The sequence below is a fragment of the Hibiscus syriacus genome, unplaced genomic scaffold (assembly GCF_006381635.1).
Source record: "Hibiscus syriacus cultivar Baekdansim isolate YM2019G1 unplaced genomic scaffold, ASM638163v2 tig00111013_pilon, whole genome shotgun sequence".
NCBI lineage: Eukaryota > Viridiplantae > Streptophyta > Magnoliopsida > Malvales > Malvaceae > Hibiscus > Hibiscus syriacus.
In genome coordinates this window covers 594,679-614,713 of record NW_024062953.1, presented here as the reverse complement: position 1 = coordinate 614,713, position 20,035 = coordinate 594,679, and the positions used below count along the sequence as shown (strand labels likewise).

The 20,035-nt window shown below is 33.9% G+C and overlaps 3 protein-coding genes across 3 annotated transcripts; 1 reads left to right on the top strand and 2 right to left on the bottom strand.

Moving 5' to 3' along the window:
* The first annotated feature begins 7 nt into the window (after positions 1 to 7).
* LOC120150113 (uncharacterized tRNA/rRNA methyltransferase slr0955-like) lies at positions 8 to 1,936 on the top strand. The gene is made up of 2 exons (XM_039162834.1): positions 8 to 622; positions 659 to 1,936. The coding sequence occupies exons 1-2, from the start codon at positions 224 to 226 to the stop codon at positions 1,841 to 1,843; spliced, it is 1,584 nt and encodes a 527-aa protein (XP_039018765.1). The 5' UTR covers positions 8 to 223; the 3' UTR covers positions 1,844 to 1,936.
* A 1,596-nt stretch (positions 1,937 to 3,532) lies between these two features.
* LOC120149887 (probable RNA-dependent RNA polymerase 5) lies at positions 3,533 to 12,513 on the bottom strand. The gene is made up of 19 exons (XM_039162590.1): positions 12,180 to 12,513; positions 11,911 to 12,079; positions 11,705 to 11,831; positions 11,475 to 11,549; positions 10,889 to 11,063; positions 9,919 to 10,117; positions 9,748 to 9,835; positions 9,467 to 9,634; positions 9,235 to 9,282; positions 9,083 to 9,154; positions 8,503 to 8,609; positions 6,852 to 7,000; positions 5,887 to 6,106; positions 5,354 to 5,579; positions 4,885 to 5,030; positions 4,592 to 4,748; positions 4,236 to 4,371; positions 3,983 to 4,149; positions 3,533 to 3,848 (listed from the first exon to the last, which is right to left on the bottom strand). Exons 1-19 carry the CDS (start codon positions 12,472 to 12,474, stop codon positions 3,612 to 3,614), a joined length of 2,961 nt encoding a protein of 986 aa, XP_039018521.1. The 5' UTR covers positions 12,475 to 12,513; the 3' UTR covers positions 3,533 to 3,611.
* A 4,512-nt stretch (positions 12,514 to 17,025) lies between these two features.
* LOC120149967 lies at positions 17,026 to 17,628 on the bottom strand. The gene has a single exon (XM_039162680.1). It carries the CDS (start codon positions 17,626 to 17,628, stop codon positions 17,026 to 17,028), a length of 603 nt encoding a protein of 200 aa, XP_039018611.1.
* Between the last annotated feature and the right edge of the window lie 2,407 nt (positions 17,629 to 20,035).

The window sequence follows — 20,035 nt, the reverse complement described above, 5'->3', positions numbered from 1 at the left end:
TAATAAACCTAAAAACATCGTTTGCTCTGAGAGTGAGAGAGAGTGAACCAGAGCTTGTGTAACCATTGAAGGAGAGTGGATAAGGTTATAGCTTTATTTTACTTGTTAAAAGCCTCTGCTTTAAACCCAGGTAGACTGTTCTTCCATTGAACTGCTCTTTCAATTTCCAGTTTCATCTCTTTTTATGTAAACTGAGTTCTGGTTCTATCTATAATCGCACACAATGTACTGCAACTTGACAAGGATCCAAGCTTTTCCTATAGCTATCAGATTTTCTTCCCAAACTTTACCCAGTTGTTGTCCAAAACCCTGCTTAAACCCTCCATTGATGTATAGCACTCATAGAGCTAGCAGTGTGGAAAAAAGTGGGTTTAGGATTAGAACTGCTGTGGAATGTTGTGCTTTGGTAAGAGCTAGAGGTTTATCGAGTTTGAATTCGGAAAGAGTTGGTGAAGATAGGGTTTTTACTGGAGCAGGAAAATCATTACCTTGGTTAGATTCTGGGAGAGTGAATGGAGTGAAAAAATCACATAAAGTGTCGGTTGCGAAGACGGGTAGTCGTTCTTCTTGGGAGGAATCATTGGATAGATTGAAAGAGAATCACAGCTCGTCTTTGGAGGAAGCGGATGAATCTTTTTTGAGAAAGAAAGGTGCTCTCTCAATGGATACTAAAGAGAGTAGATATAGAAAAGTAGATATGATAAGGGATCATCGTAATGGACCTGATGGCAGGCGAGGTAGAAAGGATGAAACTGATGAAGAAAAAGAAGCGATGACAGAAGAAGATGAGGTTGTCAATGATCCAAGATGGGATAAGATTAAGGGAAGGTTTAGAGGAATGGTAGACACTAAATTTGGGTCTGAGAAACCGGAGTTTCGAAGATGGAATAAGCAGGAAAATTGGGGCAGAAAAACATGGAAAGAGGCTACTGAATCAACTTTACCTAAGATGGTTGGTGAAGGGGTTTATGGTGTAGGTCCTGTTTTGGCTGCATTGTCTGCTGGAAGAAGGGAATTCTACGCTTTGTATGTCCAAGAAGGATTAGATTTGAGTAGTAATAATCGGAAAAAGAAGGATAAGAAAGGATTCAAGAAAGTGTTTGAGATGGCCCAAAAACTTGGCTTAAATGTAAAGGATTTTTCAAAGCATGATCTGAATATGGTTGTTGATAATCGCCCCCATCAAGGTTTGGTGCTTGATGCTTCTCCCCTTGAGATGGTGAAGATAAAGGAATTAGACCTTTTATCTGATGAAGAGAAAGGTTCTCTTTGGGTAGCTCTAGATGAGGTTACCGATCCTCAGAATTTGGGTGCAATAATTAGGTCAGCTTATTTCTTTGGAGCCTCAGGGGTTGTGCTATGTGCTAAAAATTCGGCCCCGTTAAGTGGTGTCGTAAGCAAGGCAAGTGCCGGCTCACTCGAATTAATGGAGCTTAGATATTGCAAGAATATGATGCAATTCTTAATTTCCTCGGCCGACAACGGTTGGCGGGTTCTCGGGGGTTCTGTTTCTTCGAAAGCTGTTCCCTTGAATGAGGTTTTGCCAGGTGTGCCGACCATTCTTGTTTTAGGCAGTGAAGGGACTGGCTTAAGGCCTTTAGTGGAGAGATCATGCACTCAGTTAGTTAGGATCCCGGGAAATATTCCTACAGACATAGCAGCCGGAGAGGTTGATGATACGGAAACTACAGGCATAGCAGCCGGCGAGGAGTTCCGGTCCTTTCTGGCAGTCGAGAGCTTGAATGTCAGTGTCGCAGCAGGTGTGCTTCTTCACCACCTAACTGGAAGCAGCCATGGTATTGATTCTCCAATCAATGACAAGCCAACTGATATGCATCAATGATTATTCCATTTCCGATGCATTGAGCTTAGTATCTATATAGTCATCTTTTAATACTCGTTACTGAAGTTTTATCACCATTTGTAAGGCTTTCTCTAGATTGAATGGGCCGAAGATGATGTTCTTTCTCGAGACATTTATCGGTTTTATGCAGAAAGATGTATCTCAATTAAAGAACCAAATTTTGATAAATTCACTAGTTAAGACTGTTCATTTATTTCTTTCGTTACATTTGTTGTTCTAACAAGGAGAGACATGATGAGTTTAAAAAATAGTATTAGGTTTGAAGGATAGCAGGTTTGGAGAATGGTCCTTTTTGGTTCATGAGCAGGGCATAGGTACCTTGCTCCACCACTTTCCCATCGGCGATGAAAGCGATCAAGTCGACATTTTTAATTGTGTTTAGCCGATGAGCTAACACAATTGTGGTCCTTTCTACCATTATTCGATCCAGTGCTTGAAATATTTCGGATTGAGCATCAAGAGCGCTAGTTGCGTCGTCTAGTAAAAGGATTTTCGGGTTTCGAACTATAGCTCTGGTAAATGGAAATGGCTATTCTCTATTTCTGGCCTCCTGACAACTGAACTCCTCTCTATCCACATTCTGTTTCAAATCCTTCCCTCAGTGCCCTACACAAATTATCATCACATTTTCAAGGTTGTGAAAACATTAATGCAATGGCTAAATGAAAAAGTAAACTGACTTACGAGATAAATTCGAGAGCATTTACAGCTCTAGAAGCATCCATAACTTAATTCTCCGATGCATCAAGCTTTCCAAACACGATATTGTCCCGAATGCTGCCTGAATACAACACTGGCTCTTGGCTGACAAGTGCCATATGTCTCCTGTACCATTGAACATCGAGCTCTCTTATGTCGACATCATCTACCTTTTGGATACTATCTCAACATCAGAAAATCCAATCAGCATATCGTAAACTTATGCCTATATTACATTTGCTCAAAAACCCAGTTTTCTCTAACTCATCATTCTTCTCTGGGATACCCGTTTTTCAAAAAATATTAGTTATGATGATTGTCAAAAGAGATGGTACAAGAAGAGCAGTGAAATGGGGGTTTGAGGCAATGCGTACATGTAGTAGTGTAAATGAATAGTGTTTAATGAAATGTTTGCCAACAATTCGTATAATGTTTGTTAAATCGAATAAACAAGTATGAATAAATTTCTTATGTTCATTTAATAAACGAACGAACACGAATAGAGATGTGATCGGTTCATTTATTTTCATGAACAAACAAGTTTATTTGCATGTTTATAAACTCATTTATCGACTCATTTATAAACTTGTTTATTCTCTTTTTGCGTTTATTTTTTATATTTTAGATACGGGTAAAGGTAAGGACTAAACTGAATACAATGTGAATTTTAGAGTTCAAACTGTAAAGCCTAAAGACCTTAAGGACTAGTGACATAATTTCATCCTTTTTCTTTATATAGCAAATAAAAGGATAAAAGAGTGTTGATTGCAAAACATTATAACGTTAAATGAACATGTTTGTAAACGATAAATGAATTGAACATGAGCATCTTTAAAAAATAAACAAACAAACATGAACATGATATTATATATTTAATCGAACATAGATTAAATATGAAAACCTTTAAAAATAAGAACACAATCTTGTTCATTCAAGCTCAATTCATTGACCACAACATATAGATACATATACACCTCTCAATAAGTTTACTTTCAAGTTGATCATTGTACAAACAAACATGCTATTTGTTACATACAACATTACTAGTTCAAGAAAAGAGTTCTCTCAAAACAGAAGGTACACACAACAGCGTGTTTTCGTCTCGCTGCGAGGCATTCAGATTTAAGAGGGCGGAGCCAGCAACTTTCCATGCAAACCCACATTTGCCTACATCATCTATTTTCATGGCATAATCATGGCAAATGTTATAAATGGCAATGGCCTCATTGCAAATTTCGTCCACTGGCCTTTGTCTCTCCGCAAGCTCCAAAGCTCCATATAATTCCTAAGCCATCAACAGTCTATATTCAGTCAGAATTATTCGGTTTAATTATGGTACTTGGTGTTTCCAAGTTGATGACACCGTTTATCGTATGCTGTTTGATGAAGTGAAATTTTAAGCATTTAGCCATTAATCACCTTTTTGTACTTGTCATAAACTGCATTAGCAGCTGCGTTTTTTTGGTCTTTGTCCGGGAAGTTTAGAGCATTCTGCATGTCTTTCCTGTATTCCTCGTAAAGTGCAGTCCATTTTTCACGGCACTCCTCGAGGACTCCAACTTCGAAGCAAGGGAGCTTTCGAACTTCTGAAAAGGATTAAGATTAACACACCATTCACTTTCACTTATTCCATGATAGCACGGAACATAAAACTCGGAAACGCTTTATATACCTTTCTTTGACACTTCTTCTTGATAAGACTTGACATAGTCATAAATCTTCCCCAATATGGAAGTCGACTTGAACGAGTTATCCCGTTCCATATAATGAGGAAATACAACTACTCTCAACTCTTGCTGAACTTCAACCTATTCGGAAATCAAGGGGAACATTATACAATTCTCTAAGATAGCAGCAAGCACTTGAAAGTGAATAACAGTCTTTCAAGTCCAAGAAACATATAGAAGTAAATACAGATATATCATTGCTCACCGTTGAATGATGCGAATGGGGTTATCGACTTAAAGAATTACATTTACTACTGCTATGAGTATCAGCTATCACTGTCCTTTGTCAAAAGTAACTAACCTTCTTTCCGGTCTTAGATGCGTCCAAAGCTTCATAGTATAAATTAATCAGGCATTCCAGGTTTTTCTTCATGAGTTCTTTCTCAGATGAATCTTGTACTGTAAGAAATCGATCCATTATTGCATACCAGTTATCAGCAGCAGCACTCATAGCATAACTGAAAAAAGAAGCAGCGAAACGCACCATAACATAAGAACCAAAACCGATAAATAGTTTGAGAGCTCTTTATAATGTACTCGTTATGAAGTGATGGAGATAATTCTTGGAACTTGATCTGAGAGAAAAATTATTACCTCGGTTGGAACCTAGTTCTCAAGAACGAATCAAACAGCTCATTCTCCAACTCCTCATCTGAAAGGTCACTTGGTCGTGGACTAGGCCTTTCAGGGGTAGAACATTTTTCTACCCAGGGCTCACTGGCTTTGAAATAATCCAATAACTGAAGATAGTACAACCTAGTCTCAGTCAGAAAACCTTAAAATATAGCAATAAATAATAACGAAAATTTACCGTATGTAATTTGCAGTTGGGTCTGTAACTATAAATCATCAAAACTATAACCTAGTTAAAAACGAGGTTCTTCATTTTTTGAAGGGTAAGTTGAACTTCATGTTAGAATTCAGTGGCCAAAACAACATGTGAAAAGTCAACCGATAGACATTCAATTCAAGCAACAAGGGCTGAAGCACTAAAAGTAGATAGAGGTAAATGAACTTGTCAACCAGAAAAAAAGAAAAGAAAAAAACTCAAGAGGAAACCAACCTGTGGATTTTTTGATACGAAGAACATATCACCATCAAAATCACCCCCAGCAATTTCATCCGCCAGAGACCGCGGGCCTTTACAAGGAAAAAAAATAGCATACTTGGCATGTCCTACGTATTCATCCAGCTTTTTCACATATCTAGCATTCAGCACATGTATATCTCCAAAATGTACACCAGGTTGTCTGTACACCAACACTTTCCCAGAAATCTGCCCATTATCCCTACACATATCATCGGAGGACCCAAAATATTCAACAATAATAGCAAAATTATCACTCTCTGTTGACATGCACATAAACATAAAAGAATCAAATTTAATCACTTACAGAAAAAGCATCTGAGATTTTGCATCAAACCAGACAAACTCTTTCCTTCAAATTTAGAGATGCTCTAAGGGACTAATCATTTCGATTGTTATTGAAGAAAACATATTCCATGATGGTATCTTTATGAATGCAGTGAAATTGTTATTATGTTTTTATGTCTCCATCACAAACAAAATTACAAGAATTAAAGAAAAGGCCTTACAAGATAATGCTGACTTCATCACTTTCTAAGACTCCTGATGGATCAACAGTGCCCATTAAATAATAAGAGTCAGTTATAGGGAGCTTTCCTACTAGGAGACCCTTTCTTTCTTCATTCAACATTATGGACATCAGATTTTGTAAATATGACTCATCAAGGGGAATCCCCGATAAAATCATTTTTGCCACAAGTTCCTCCATGCCACCTCGGTTAAGAGCAACTGCGTGTGAGAGTTATGAAGATTGATTCAAAAGCTTATTATACCAGGGAGAGGTAGCAGGTAAGCAAAGAAGCATCAACGAGACAAAACTATTGCTGATGTGTAGAGCAATTCTGGAAGATTGTCAAAGCCAACAAAGAATAGAACAATTGAAACATTTCCATAGAATGGTCTTTAATTCTATTATTTGGTCTACGTGCCAGAACTGATAACATTCAAGATTATGCAGGATTATACACAAAAGTTCCTTTTTTGGCTCTTAAGATCTATGTCTCTTATCTCTAGGAGGTCTTCCTCCACTAGCAGATTTATTCGGTGAACTCCATTTATTCTGGTGTGGATGGCAGCCAGGCCTATATTTCTTGGTTCCAATAGGACTCCTTACGATTGTTGTTTCTATCTACTATTATTAAAAAATAATCAAGTTATTAATGACCGGACGAAACAACCTTATGTATAATATCTTCGCTCTCAAATACAAGTCCACATAACTTAAAAGGCAGGATGCCCTTGACGTGTGCATGTAGAATGAACCAAATCCTCATTGAATTTTATTTTTCCATTAAAAGGGGCTCATACATGTTCTGCAGTACTCCTGTAAATACTCCGCCAGTATGAAAAGTTCTTAATGTCAGTTGAGTTATTAATATATGCACATTAAGCTAGTATAGCCTTCAAAACAAAAAACTAGAGGACAAATTTTGAAAATGCTGAAGTTATGGGACAAAGAAGTTAAGAAAACTACCTTTAAGAGCTGCTCTTTTGTTGGAGAAAGCACCCTGTGACCCTTCTAAAGCATTCTTCAATATGTCCATAAAAAAATCATCTGGGACACCTCCATAGCTAAGAAGCATAATCAAATTCCTTGAAAGAGAAGTTCTCTTTGGTTGATTGCTGTAAAAAAATATATCGCTCACAAGTGCATCAAAGAAGAACAACTGCTCTAAGGCATGTATTTCTTGGGGGTAAATCATCTCATCAAAGCCAATTTCATCAAAACAATTGCCAGAAACAAAAGAGATGTTATATCTTCAATTGCAGATTGGCTTATAACAGTGTGGGTAATTTTCATTACAGCTGGAAGACTGATTTGAGCAACAGAGTAGGGGATTTATACCCACAAATCAGGTTGGACACACAAGCACAGGAGTGATCCAACAACTGGGAATGGGCACGCCTTCCTGATTTGGGATCGAACACAGACACATTGCTCCATTCTTTTGCACACTTCAGAACATGTTCTTAAATCATGCTTGCAATTACTAAAGAAGAAAGAGCTGGCAAGGCTCATATTCTGCAGCTATGGTTCAAACTTCAATGAAGCATTCCCCTTTAAAAAAATACCACACACACATATTGACATTTCCAATAAATGCTCCGAAGACCAGGCTCAAAGTGGTGACAGCTTAAAAGAAGAAACCAATGTTGCTAGATGTCTCACCTCTCTTTTCAGCTGACATCGGCAAGAATTACCTCAAATGGTCGTAGAGAAGTTAGCAATTGATGGGGCACTGCATGATGGATCCTTGGATCACCCACCTGTGGTTGCTTGACTTCTCCAGTTAAATGGCCCAGCTTGCCATGCCCATCAATTGCTAACTTCACAGACTGCGACCATTCGAGGTAATTCTTGCCATTCAGCTTGTGAGATGTCAGCTGAAAAAAGAGGTGAGACACTTCTGTCCCTTGAGTCATTACACTCTCGGTAGTTGTTCCGATGGCAGAGCTTTCTACCTCAGTTTGGTTGTTGAATCTCTTATCTCCAGTGAAGGTTGTTTTAACCACTGTGTTACTGGAGATTTAACCAAGCTCAGATGGCAAGAAAGATTTAAGAGACTATATTTAATAAATTGTTCTGCTCTGTCATTAGGTAAAGAACTGAGTTTAAATAGAAAAAAAACTAACATAATTGGGAAAAATAGCCCCCTTATCCTAGTAAACTACTAAGAGATGAAAAGTCTTCCTAAAAAATCTCAATTGATTATTCTAAGATTATCTATCTAAATAACTTAAAAATTATCCCAAAATATATGGGAGTTCGGTAAATATTTCGACCTAGACTTACTGTCAGAACGACATTGCAACATTAAGGCTTCAGCAGCTCTCAGAGTATTCTAGTACATGTAATTTTATGCATTGAACAGATATTTTTGACAACATGCATAAATAATTAACATAAATGAGAGGTTAAATACTTTTCCTTATTTACCTTTTATTTTCCATTTAGAAGACACATTTAAGTTTGGATAATGTTGATGCACCTCCCAACTCCACTAGTCTATTTTAACACACAACATATTTAATTGGGTACTTATTACTCAATGATTTAACAGGAAAAAAACAGATGATATACAAATATATTAAACATAAATTATGAGTGGAACAATGGCAAGTACCTGGTTGCAACTACTTCCAGCGAATTTCTTGTGCAAATATTTGATGAATTCGAATCTGGCCTAACTTTAATCATGGAATTCCGAACTTGAATGGTTTGGGGTGGAAGCTACAAAATTTTGGGTTAAAATTACTACATGCATGCAGCTTTTTAAAAGCACAGAGAAATAACTAACATTGTTTCTCATTTCAAGAAAGGACTTTCCAGATGACTATAATTCTAATTCAAGTGTCATCGGTTTTCAAATAGGGTATGGTTCTCGTTTGAAGTGTTTCCAATTTTGTTTTCAAACGGTATTCGTTTGGAAACACAAAACTAGATTATCCAATGTGATATCTGTTACAACCAATTGAACCAGGCTAATATGTCCAATGTTTTTCCTCAGCTCTACTCCCCTTAAAATTTTTAAACATTCTGTTCTGCAATAAATTAACCAGTATTGTCTACTTCAAGATATACTCCTGCAAATAACTAACCATTGCTTCTCATGTCAAGAAGAGACTTTTCAAATGGAGCATGGTTCTAATTATAACGGAAAGTTCATGTTTTTTTTTCATAATTCCTCAAACTAACAATTTTACCTTTTTATTAACTAGTACAGTTCCCTTGACAGCATAACCATTGTAAAAGAACCGGATCTGGAGAAGCAAAGGCTAGAAAGAAAACAAAGAATGGAATCATATTCAATTTTTTAAAATTAAAAAAGAAAGCACCAGTAGTTACATGTACATACCGGTACCCTATGGTGGAACTCTGTCGATTTCATGTCTGGAGCCTCCCCCTAAAGTTCATTGAGAAGAAATTTACAATCTTAGAACATTGTTTAACTGAAAAACAGATATAATGGAGTTTTAGTGCAAAAACTGTTTCGTGATTTGTATATATGACACTGATTTCTGTCCTGCACAGCACAATGATGAATTATTCATGCAACAGCAATGCAATGCTTTCACAGGTTAACATACCATCAATGCAACAATTGGTCCAATCTCAACATTGGCACCACCAGCAATGCTTTCTTTGAAGACATTTCTCGGGCATTTCAGAGCCAAATCCTCTGATATATACCCAGTCCCATCAGTGTGAATACGATGTTTTCCATCTTTATCAAGTACGTAACTTCCATCTTTACCCTACAAATTTATTGTGCTAAAATACTAAATTGAACTTAGAAAATATAGGAGAAAAAGCTAAAAAAGTAAAAAATAATAGATTTTCATTGAAAATTCAAATCCATATAACATACCTCGCATCGTATATCTTCTATCTCCATAAAATTTACATTGGCTAAATCAACTTCCAGTTTCATGGACTTTGAGAGTATTAGTGAAAATCTACAGCCCACGGAATATAAGCCACTTTTAGAGAGAGAGAGAGAGAGAAGAATTTGAACATGGATACTTGTATCATCACTGACCTGGCCATATACTTCGCCATACTTGGTAGGGTATGGACATGCATAAACACGCTTCTGGCTTCTTGTACTGTTTTCCCAGATAAAACATATTCTTTACCATCGTCAACGGACGCATGAGACTCGAATCGAACAAACAAGCATTTAACAGATGAGGTAGTCCGATCTTTCTTTTTTGCTTCTTTGCCTCCATCCTTAAACACTGAAAATTTACACAGTAAGTATTCGATGCACTGCCAAAATCCTAGTAAATAGAGTATTAAAAAAATCACATCCTATGTTTTCTCATAAAAAGAGCAGAGGATCCTTAATTACTGATATTTGACAGATAAAGGTAACAAACATGCATGTGCCAGTAAAGATATCCCCCAAAACTGCAAACTGGAAAAATAAAAGCAATTCTTCCATACATGCACATATATAACCCCAAACACTCGACACCATAGCGCAACAGTAGCCCTATATTTGTATGGGGACTGAAATCCATAATAAGTCGTATTAGTTATCACGAAGACAGAAACTGGGAGTGACATTGGGAAAACAACGGACACATTTCACAAACATTTTCTTTTTTGCAACTTTAATTTAGCCAACATCAAAATGGCGAAACTATCAGGTAAGAATGTAGCAAAGCAAATAACCAATTCCTTTGTGCTAATTCTCTTAGACAAGTTGAACAAAACACCTAAATCAATGTTGAGTAAAGCAACTACAATGGAACGGACGATGTAAATACTTCTCATTAATAGACAAGAACAAGAAATACAATTCAACTGGTGGATAAATGATTTCCCTACTCCAGAAAAGGGTCATATCATGTACATTGCAAAATTCTAGCAGAAATATTAAAGCCATCAAGACAAGCCAGCTCGGACACTCTATGCATGCTGGAATAACAATTATGAATTACATGAAAGGGCAAATAAGAACAACAAAAGGTAGATTTATCATTCCAATAATTCAGAAGACTCACCAAAAAATCGGTAACGGCGCAAACCGACAAGAATTCCTTCTTTTGCAACTTTTTTGAACTCATCAGAACCACTGTCAACTGAACTTTTACCATCTCTTTCAAACTTAACAGAAAGAACGTTATCATCTCCTATAACCCTTTGTAAATGACTCCTAGTCTTTTCAAAATAAGGGCCCTGATAAACCACATCCAATGGAATAAGGACATAGGAAAATACAATGAATTTGAGGGGAAAATCAGAGCAAAAGAATAATTAACAAGCAATGCACATTGTGCTACTCTGGAGTGCACCCATCCCTTTGAAAAAAAAAGGATCAGGGGGACTTAAGCCTATTGATAAATACTAATCACAAGCATTTTATGAGATCAAGATTCAATCTGAACATGCATGAGATAGAAAAGAGAAATCATATTGAACTGATCAGTAACCTCTTAAAGCTGTCCACACCACACCATCCAAAACATGTTTCTACAAGCGTTTATAAATTTAACCTCAAATCTTTTGTTAAATGAAGGTAAGATAACATACATGCATGCACAAAATCAAGGAAATACAAAAACATTGAAACTGCAACTCCCAATTTACCTTGAACCTATAGCTTCCATTTTCATTTACATGACAATGATACTCATAGGTCTTGCCAGATTCCCACTCGAGTGACTGCAAGACAAAGGAATAAAATGGTAAGAAAAAAAGGACAGAGAAAGAGAAAGTAATCAAAAGCAGGGGAGGGTAATGGCCCAAACATAAAGGGGTCGAATACAATTACAAACTTTAGAAACACGATATAGCTAGAGTCTAAGGCTTATGTTTACCTTAACACGATCAATTGCAGCATAATGTTTACCCAGAGAATCCCAGACCTTTCTCTCAAACTCATCCATTGCCAAATTCTTATAACTTCGAATTTTATCAGCAGGGATTACTTCTTCTAGCCTATTTCTGAGGTAAAAAGAAAGAAAAACAAAACATATTACTAAAAGCAGCAAAAGATAGGCATATCAATAGAACGAAAACTTACTGGCCAATATAGCTCAAAATTAGAAAAGCTTTACGGAATTCCAGCTCCCCTAAAGCTACCAACTGAGGGCTCCATCCTTCTGCTCCACCACCACTACTAGCATTTGCTGAAAAACTTCGAGTAGGAGTAACCGGTGCCGAAGTAGAACCAATGCTAACACTATCTCCCCCTGAATTATTTATAAAACCAAAAACTCAAAAACAAAAAGCGTCAAAAGAACTATTAAAATGAAAATAAACCCACAGTGCGAGAGATGAAGAGATGCTAACCAGGAGAGTTCATCATAAGACGGCAAGTTTTCAATGGAGAGTTCGCCGGAGAAGGGTTTGATCGTTTTTTAGGAGAATCGTTTGATTCTTTCCTGATCAGAAACATTAAGAACCGATCAAAGGTAGTATTAATCCCCGACATTTGAATTTTTCCGAGGATCTTCATGGATGATTCTTCGTCTTTCTGGGCCAACGCCTGCTTAGTTGAGCGGGAAAGTGGAAGTTGGCTTTGCTCGCTGCATATTCTTGATATTAATGCTTCGACAGTTGGAGGTAAAACAACATTGTTCTCCATTATTATCAATCCAAGTAACTCAAATGCTTCAATGAGAGTTTTTTTCTGGGTGGGGGAAGATTCTCATAGCAAGAGAAGCTGCCTCCGAGCATCAAAATTTTAAATTTTTTTATTTGGCGTTTTTAATAATTGATCCTTTTTTTTCTGTAAAAACGATTACTTCTTTAGAGGGGTTTGTCTGATTGAAAATTTAATAAAATAATTAATAAATTTAGTAAAATGTTATCATAAATGTTAACATATTTATAATATTATAGGTGGAAAATATAAAAAATTATTAAAATATTTGATAACAGGTAAATTTTATTTATCGATAGGTATCAATATATTTATATATAAGTATTTATATTTATTTTATTATAGAAAATATTAATTTAGGATTATTTTTTATGAGTTTTAAGATATTAATTTAATAAATTATAAACGTCTAATAACTTATTTTTATGTTACAATATATATTATTATTAAATTAAAAATAGTAAACATAGATATTACATATTTATTATTATCTATTTTAACTAAATTGTTAAATTTAAATTCTAATTAATATTTTATAAAAAATATAAATAATCTAGTATTTTTTTGTGTAAATGAAATTATTAAATTAATGTTGTAGGTGGAAAATATAAAAAACTATTAAAAAAATTTGAAACATAAATTGCATAGTTTCTGTATCAATATTTATTCTAAAAGTATGGATAATGTTTCGGCAATAAGCTATATTCAACTATTGTCCTAAAAACTATCTACACCTATACTGTATGTATCGATACTTATATTTAAAACTTAATCGGTTAAAATAAAATAGGCACTACTTATTATATTAAACTACCTATCGGTTTATTTGAATGTTACTAATAATGTAAGCAGTAAAATAAAATAGGTGCTACTTATTACGTTAAAATATTTACATGTTTGTTTAAAAGTTAATAATAATGTAAACGGTAAAATAAAATAGGTGTTACTTATTATGTTAAATAAGAGCTACTTATTACGTTAAATAAGCGTTAACTATTACGTTAAAATAGCTACTGGTTTATTTAAAGGTTAATAATAATGTAAATGGTAAAAGAAAATAGACGCTACCTAATTATGTTAAAATACCTACCGGTTTGTTTAATGGTTACTAGTAATGTAAACGGTAAAATAAAATAGGTGATACCTATTAAATTAAATAGGTGCTACCGATAACGTGAAATAAGCGATATCTATAACATTAAACTAGTTACGGATTTGTTTAAAGATTAATAATAATGTAAACGATAAAATATATACAACTTAACCGTTTGAAATATTTTTTTTAAAATTCGAAAGTATGGATACTTACTCTAAAAGTATAAATACTCTAAATGTTAATAATAATGTATCTATACTTACTCTAAAAGTATGGACACTGTTTCAACAGTAATGTAAACAGTAAATATATATACAACTTAACAGTTTGAAATATTTTTTTAAAATTCGAAAGTATGGATACTTACTCTAAAAATATAGATACTCTAAAGGTTAATAATAATGTATCCATAATAATAATGTACACATACTTACTCTAAAAGTATTGATATTTGTTGAAGTATCAACCATCAGATTATAGTAGGATCGACATTTATTTTAAAAATAATTGTCATAGGTACATAATATATTAAATTATACTGATATCATTAAACACTACTTAATATTCTAAATTGTAACCTACTTCTTTATTCAAAATAATATTATTGGGCACAACTTAATACATTAATATTTATTTATAATAAAATAAGAAATTAACTTATTTTGTTGTCGTGAGATTTCGAATGCCCCATCAGCTTAAATTTTGCTAATATTTTAGGCGCTACTTAATATGTTGATAATTCTAATAACAAAATAAGTAATTAACATATTTTGTTATCGTCAGATTTCTAATGCCCTATTAGCTTAAACTTTGATACTATTTTAGGCTCTATCTAATATGTTGATAATATTGATAACAAATTAAATAATTAACCTATTTTATTATTGTCAGATTTCTAATGCTCCATCAGCTTTAAAAAGATGCTACCTATTACATTAAATAAGCGATGCTTGCTATGTTATTATGGTTTATAATGTTTCCAGTAATTAATTTATTTTTTTATCGTCGGATTTCTAAGGATCTATCAGCTTAGACTTTAGTAACATTTTAAGCGCTACCTAATATGTTGATAATATTGATAACAAATCAAGTAATTAACTTATTTTGTTATCGTCGGATTTCTAAAGTCCGCATCAACTTTAAAAATGTGCTACCTATTACGTTACATAAACGCTACCTGTTATGTTATTATGGTTAATAATATTTATAGTAATTAACTGGTTATGTTAAAATCATTATTTTTTGACGCATTTTACATACGAAAATAATATTCTCGATTATTACTATTATTATACCAACACAAATAATATTTTCGGTGAAAACATATAATATTATCGGTAGCACTTTTAATCGGTCACCTATAATCATATATTTTTTAACCACATATTAGTCTGCCTCAGATGATAACCTTCCTATTGATAAACATTTGAGGTTTATTAATGGACAAGACATTCATATAACTTTTTTAAAACATGATTTTCTATTTTTTTATAATTTCATCGTTTAAATACAAAATATCATTTTAAATTATAATTTATATACTTCCAAAGTTTTTTAATAAAAATATATAGGATAAACAACACATTTAATCACTCATTTTATCTAGCAGTTCCATTTTAGTCACTCAAATAATTTTTTTCAAAATTATACATAATATTACGTTTTGGTTCCATTTTGATCACTTGCCGTTAAAAAATAAACAGAATTATTGACATGACTATTTCTTATATTTTCAATGACAATGTGGTATTATATTATGTTGACACGTCAATATCACCGATAATTTTTAACTGTGTGAGACCGAAATTGAACCAAAACATAACGTTAAATATGATTTAAAAAATAATTGAAAGACCAAAACAAAACTGTAAGAATAAGTGGATGACTAAATATGTAGTTAACCCAAACATTTATTTTATTATACTATTCAAAATGAATTTCTAAGCTAAATATATCCCATTTAAAAATAATGTTTCATTCTATCCTCCATAGTAGTTTATTTCTCAATTTAACACTATTTTTGTCACATAGAATAAAGTTGTCTTTTTCTTATGTGACAGCAACAAACACGAATACATGCATGTACGGTGCTTATTAAAGACACGTGAGTATGGGCATGAGTTAGACGTTAGCATCGACATTAGGGATGGCAACTCAACCCGAATCCGACAGGTTCCGATCCGACCCGACCCGACCTGATCGGGTCGGATTTTTTTAAAAAAATTTCGGGTCGGGTCGGGTTTTTTTAAAATGTACTGTTCGGGTCGGGTCGGGCCGGGTTTAGGGTGAAAAAATCCGACCCGACCCGACCCGAAAAATATATATAATTTTATCCCATACATTTAGGGATAATTACAATAATGTCCCTCCATATATAATTTTTTTCAATTAAGTCACTGTTTTCATTGAATAAATTTTTTTTTATTATTTCGGGTCGGGTCGGGTCGGGTTTCTAAGTCATATATTCGGGTCGGGTCGGGTCGGGTGAAACCTTAATTTCGTCGGGTCGGGTCGGGTCACGGGTGAAAAACCCTTTCTTCTCGGGTCGGATCGGGTGGCTCAAAAACCCGACCCGACCCGACCTATTGCCATCCCTAATCGACATGCATATATTTATCTTATGTTAAATAATTTAATAAATACATATTTAAAGTATTATATTCAAAGACTTGAAAACCCAATGTGAGTTTTACAACCCCATAGGTTATTTAGATATATGGGTTTTTAAGTATTTAAATATAATTTTTTAACATTTATTTATTGAGTAATTGAATTTGTGATTAACACACGTACATTGTTATTGTTATTTCTTGGCACAAATTTATGTTCATATAATTATATATTTTTTCCACACGCACCACGCGTATATATTTATATATATATATAATGAATTTATATTTTTTTGTAAAATAAATTATTAAATTCTAAAATTAAATGAAAAGAAAGAAAAATAATTATGACCACATTTTATCGTAACCATAAATATAAAAAATTTAAAACAACTAATAAAAAAAACTTTTGCGTTAAAATAATAACCCTTAAAAAGTTAATATCAAATATAAAATATACGAATTATTGATTGATATAATAAAATAAGAAATTAAATCTTTTAAATAAATTTAAAAAATTAAATATTAAATTTATGAATAAATTTTTAATTAAATGTAATTTCATAAGAAATATTTATAAAAATTAATTTAAAATAATTAAATAATAAATTAAATTTCAATAATTATATACAAACAAGCCTGATCACTTGATAAAGTAATTATTTGTAAGTAGTAATGGATAATTTTCATTTTTAGTCCTTCCTAATCATTAAATTACAAAAAAGTAACCAAACTTTGTTGATAAAAATTTCTCACATGAACTAATAGAAGGTGTGTATACACATATATATATGGTTATCTCTTTGAAGAACATCATCATCATCATCATCATCGTCCCCATCTATTATGAGCAGGATATTCAAGGGCAGACCGTTTCTGTAGCTTAAGATCTTTGTAAAACTTGTTTATGAACTCCTCCGCCGCCATATCCACTTGACTATCACCGTCATCCTTCAACGGGAACGGCGAGTCCGTCACCCTCAGTTGCCTCACCAACGGACTCCGTCCAAACCCCGGCAAAACCATCGGCGACGGCGACTCCTCCGCCGCGGCCTCGTTGTTCAACATCTCCAGAACCTTTTGCACCGCGGCGACAGTCGTAACGTCTTCGTATCGGTAATTCGACTTGTAGTAGTGGTTGTGTTTGCGCTTGTGGTGGTGGTAGGAAGCCGGGGTGTTGCTGCAGCTGAACTCGTACTCTCGTGGCGAAACGAAGGAGAGAGAGTCGTCGGACCGACAGCTCAAGGAAGACAAATGGTCGTGAACTTTGCGGTGGAAGACGAGGTTGCTTATGGCTTTGCTGGCATTGTATTTGCTTTTCTTGAGACCGACCATCATCTTGCTCTTTAATATCCCTGTCTTTAACATGAAGAACACTATCCGTACAATGTTCCATAGCTTCTTTGCTACAGCTGGTGGACTTGTCTCCATTTCCATATTCTTTGTGTTCTGTAAGAATCTTTGGGTAAATCTTGAGAGAGTTTGAAGCAAAGAATGTATCTTTGTTTGGACGCAATGGACGAAGAGAGGTATATAAAGAGCTCAAAATTGTTATCCATAAATCAAGATTAATAATTTAAGAGTAAAGTACACAAGATAGTCTTTAAACTATTATGAAATGATCTTTTAGCCATTAAAGTTCCGAAAGTTATAAGATAATCATTAAATTTATCGAAATATTATGAAATAGTTAGTTCATATTATAAAAGAGTGATAAATTTTAATAAGTTTAAATACTTTTATAATAGTATGATACATTTAATAACTAGTTTATAATAATTTAATAATCATTTTGGAAAGTTTAATGATCAACTTGTGATCGTTTTTTAAGTTTAATGGCTATGTTAAAATTTCTGAAACTTCAATGATCAAAATGGTAATTTTAACATAGTTTATTGACCATTTATGTACTTTTACCCGTTATTTAAACAAATAGTTATAAAAAAAGGCAAACAGTCCCCACTCCCAATTAATATACTTAAATAGGTTAAAATTTGATTTTGGTCCCCTTAATATACTGAAATTAAAGATTTAGTCCTTATGATTTTCTCTTATCATAACAAATTTTGGGATCGGGGTTATTAGCGCTTGAACTTGGGTATATTTTTTTGTCAACATACAATAGTATTATCACTCCAATTGTGGCTACCTCACATTCATAAAAAGTTGTAGCTACGTTGGTTAGTCTTTATATTTCGAAGTAAATTTTTTTTTTTTAAAAAAACATTTTTTCTGATATAAAAATAGGATAACTTTTAATCTATAAAATCTGATTTTCTTTTTTTAATTTAAGCATTGTGTTTTTACTTGATATACACTGATTTACTTGTAGCTTCTTTAATTTATAGATCTGTCGATGATTTGATCCTATGATATTTTGACCCATAACATAATCTCATAGTGTCACATCATCAAAATATATAAAAAAAAATCAAATTCATAAAAGATTTCCATGTAAACACCTGTTTTTATCTAGGCTTAGATGTTAATCCTAGATTGACCCATAACATAATCTCATAGTGTCACATCATCAAAATATAAAAAAAAAAATCAAATTCATAAAAGATTTCCATGTAAACACCTGTTTTTATCTAGGCTTAGATGTTAATCCTAGATCTAACAAAAGCATACTTGTCTTAACTTTAAACCAGATCACTATCTCGTGAAACAAACTTTAAACATCTTCAAATCTCGAGATCTTCGGCCTCTTTCCATCACCTTCACGCCCCCTTAACCTTCCTTATATAAACCCTCTAAAATCCTCTTTATATAACAATGATTCATAAGCAAAGACAACAATATGAAGATGAGAACTTGAGCGCAAAAAAAAAAAACCAAATAAACAGACAAAAAAAAAACACAACAACCCTAAAATTAACAAACCACTACCTTTAAGAAAGAAGGGTCACTACAGCAAAATTGATATGTAGCGGCGTTTTTAGCGGCGTTTGGAGAGAAAACGCAATAAAATTTAAACATATAGCAACGTTTACAATCGTAGCGCCACAAATTGATACTTTAGCGGCGTTTGTTGTAAAAACGCTGCAATAGAGTTGACATATAGCGGCGTTTTTACAACAAACGCCGCAATAGATCTGTAAATTAGCGGCATTTATACCACAAACGCCGCAATAGATTACACATATAGTGGCATTTATTCTTAAAACGTCGCAATAGTTATAATAAATAGTGGCGTTTTTATACAAACGCCGCAATAGTGTTAATCAATAGTGGCGTTTTTACAAAAACGCCGCAATAGTTTTAATCAATAGTGGCGTTTTTTAACAAACGCCGCAATAATCACTACAACAAAAGTGTTCTGTAGCGGCGTTTTTAGCGGCATTTGGAGAGTAAACGCCACAAGATATTGAAATATAGCGGCGTTTATAATCCAAACGCCGCCAAATTATAATATAGCGGCGTTTCTTCAAAAAATGCCGCAATAGAGTAGTAATTTAGCGGCGTTTTTGGAACAAACGCCGGTATAGAGTTATTTATTGTGGTGTTTTATCAACAAACGCCGTAAAAGAGTAGTCATTTAGCGACGTTTTTGTACAAACGCCGCTATTGAGTATTAATGGTACGGCGTTTTTTGATAAACGCCGTAATATTATTGTATCTAGTGGCGTTTTATGTATAAACGCTGCAATATTATTGAGCCCTAAATCACCTCCGACTTCGAGGCCTGGTAGAAGCAGCAAACAGAGTTCGTTTCTCTCCCTCTCTTTCCCGCTTCCTTTGATTTAGGTTTCTCGCCTTTTGCCTCATGCTCTAGTTCTGTTCTCTCTTCTCAACATGAAGCTCGTCAGGTCAGTTTCCCTTTCCCTCTTTAATCTCA